General features: G+C 46.1%; 1 protein-coding gene and 1 long non-coding RNA gene across 2 annotated transcripts in view; one reads left to right on the forward strand and one right to left on the reverse strand.

The window, feature by feature from the left end:
• The window catches only part of LOC145440793 (uncharacterized), a 69,739-nt gene that overhangs the window by 25,576 nt on the left and 41,370 nt on the right, over nucleotides 1-2,793 (reverse strand). The window lies entirely within an intron of this gene.
• On the forward strand, nucleotides 6-1,807 carry LOC145440771 (uncharacterized). The gene has a single exon (XM_080318515.1). The coding sequence runs from the start codon at nucleotides 110-112 to the stop codon at nucleotides 1,673-1,675; it is 1,566 nt and encodes a 521-aa protein (XP_080174641.1). The 5' UTR covers nucleotides 6-109; the 3' UTR covers nucleotides 1,676-1,807.

Consider the following 2,793-nt stretch of genomic DNA (forward strand, 5'->3'; position numbering starts at 1 on the left):
TGGTTCATTCTCATCTTTAGTAGGCTTGTTCAGTCCGCCGAGGTTACGGACCGCCTCTCTCAGCTATAATCTCGCCCTATGATCTCGAGAAAGGAGTACAATCAAAGACATGTCTTCAACCGCAAACGCGCCTGAATTACGTTCATGGTTGGAAAGGCAAATCAGCAGCGAGCTCTACAAGGGTTTGCGGTGGGTGAGGTACGACGAAGAAGCCAAGATATTCATTCTACCGCTGGTGTCGAAGTACGCAAACATACCGCAAAAGGAGGCTTACTATAAGTTATTCCGAGATTGGGAAGCTAGTCAAGAGCTCGGACAAAAAGATGCGGACGTCTATCACCTTAGAGCGAGCTTCATGAGTATGCTGGACAAGTCTGTCGATTTCGAGGAAATAACAAGTGACTACGCCATTCCTAAAGAGTACAAGTACAAGGTTTTTCGATTCGTACCTGTAAGCAGACTTTCCAAGGATGCGAACGGAAGTGTAGGCATGCAACTAAATCAGAATGGTGGTAAGACTGCGACTCAGAAAGAGCCAACTTCCGTATCTGGATGTAACGAAAGCGATCATGTTTCAATACACGTTAATTCAATGGCGGTTTACGGCAATAACGGTCAACATAGGTCTACTCGAACGACTGTGTATGTATCACCAACGCGCGGAGACGGATTGCTATCACCAGAGACTATCGCCGCACTTACAATAGATATAGGCCAGTCCGGCCGAAATCAAGGTGACTTCGACGGCATTGGAGATGCCCAACCTCCAACGGATCACCGCTTGCCTACCGAATCGCATAACACGAAACTGGGAGAAGTACAGCCGATTCCGCAACAAACCGGTCAGGGAGCATCCGACACGTCGAGTGATTCGGATTTGGCAGTCGACGAAGCCGTCGTGACGTCGAAAAGGAGCGATTCCGATAAATCCCTCGACGAAATAATGGTCGACACCACAGAGCGTCAACTCGACAAGATGGGAGTCACGAAAGAAATGCTCGGCTGCTGGCGATTGATAATCAAGTACAACAGTCGAACGGTGTTGGAGAGTAGAATCCCACTTTTGCAACGGTGCTACCGTGTATGCTTCGGCGACCAAAAGTTTATGACACGCCTGATTGAAAAGCACGACGCGCTAAATAAATACTGGGACTCGCAGCATTTCAGAATCCTCAAGTTACCGCAGTTGGACAGCTACACGTACCCAGTCTCCGATATCCTGTCCCTGTTTCGCATGGGTATCGCCATCTGGTACTCTCCAGAAGAGCTCACAGTTTACGCGTGTCGCCTGTGCCAGAGCCATGTATACTACTACGACCCGCACGACCTCCGTACGGGGCCCGAGCTGAAAAAGCTGGCGAGAAGCGAAAGGACGACGGTATTCTCCTATATCACCTACCTTCAGAGATACCAAACAAAATGCCAAGTGCCTCTGGAACACACATGCGTCGAAGACGGTGCGATTACCTTCATCGTTGGTACGAAACCGCGCTCGAAAGCTGCGCTACCGAATATGAAAGGACTGACGATTGAACTGATCCCTCGCTGCGTGGAAATTTTGAGAGCTATGGCGGAGGATTTCAAGCTGTGCTACAGCCGGCCGTCGTCTTGCGACGTTGATTTGAAGCGACAAGAGGAAGATGTCGACACTTCTACTGATATTGCCTCGATTTGATTTCGCAACATCTCGTTTCTTATTCATTGCAATATTTCTGCAGTTTGAGTACGGTTCTCTCGGGCTGTCTTATTCTGTCTGTCTATGTGGTATTAAACATTGTAACTAATACATTGTGACCTTTCTATTTTACATCGGCGATCCGGGTTTTCAAGGGCTACAGATAGATAGTTCTGTACGGCTAGGTGAGGGGTCCTACTGATACAGCCAGTTCTGTGGAGTCGGTTTCCTTTACCACCGACCCCATCTCTGACTTCAGACAATTTTCGATATAGCCTACCAACTCTGACATTCCGGCTCCTATCTGCGTTAAAACTCCCAACGCCAACTCTAATATTTCTATAAATCTACTTAGAATATCATAGGGTTATTACATTATAGTTTTGAGTATTGTTACGCCGTGAATCAATCCGTTTTGATGAATTCATAAAGAATGTGCTCGCTATAGGAGAAATGAGTTCATTAAGGCCAGCGTACTATGAAAAACTCAACTTCACTTACTTACCTCATATTTTAGTTATATTTATGAACGTTCGGTCGATTCGAGAGTAGTAGTCGGAGCATTTTAAGGAAGGGCGACTCTGACTCCAGCCAGCATGTTTCTCCAGCTCCGACTCCAACTCGAAGGGTGTTACGAAATTTGTCAGACTCCGAATCGATCAGGAGACAATTTAACGATTATCCGACTCCACAGCCCTGTAAATGTCGCTAGAATGAAGCGCCGATGTTGCAGTAGTAGCGTAGACCACTGAATTCCTGATGTCCTTTTGGGACTGGTGTTCAGGCTTGTATTCGCTTCCTGACTAAGAAGGGAAACTGCAAGACCTTCTGTGCTGATGTGGGTATCTCAGGATTGGTTTTGAAAACGGCGTTTATCACAAATGTTAATGCAAAATGCGAGAAAATATAATTGTAACACAAACGATATGACTAAATGGGGATATGGGGCACAAAAACGGAATTATGTTTGCCTTTTCTTCGATAACTTTATAATCTACCTCTAGCCTTTTAGCTTTCGTGTCACTCTGTGACGAACGTATACTGAATAGATTCGAGCGGTGCTGTATCTGTCGAAAAGCGATGGCATAACCCCAAAAAGAATAAATAATCATCACCAA

This window comes from Botryllus schlosseri, chromosome 6 (assembly GCF_051294905.1).
Source record: "Botryllus schlosseri isolate E-star chromosome 6, Bs_hap1, whole genome shotgun sequence".
Classification (NCBI taxonomy): domain Eukaryota; kingdom Metazoa; phylum Chordata; class Ascidiacea; order Stolidobranchia; family Styelidae; genus Botryllus; species Botryllus schlosseri.

What these genes read in the sequence shown, in the direction of transcription:
- LOC145440771 (XM_080318515.1), top strand. Translation starts at nt 110, where the DNA reads ATGTCTTCAACCGCAAACGCGCCTGAATTACGTTCATGGTTGGAAAGG.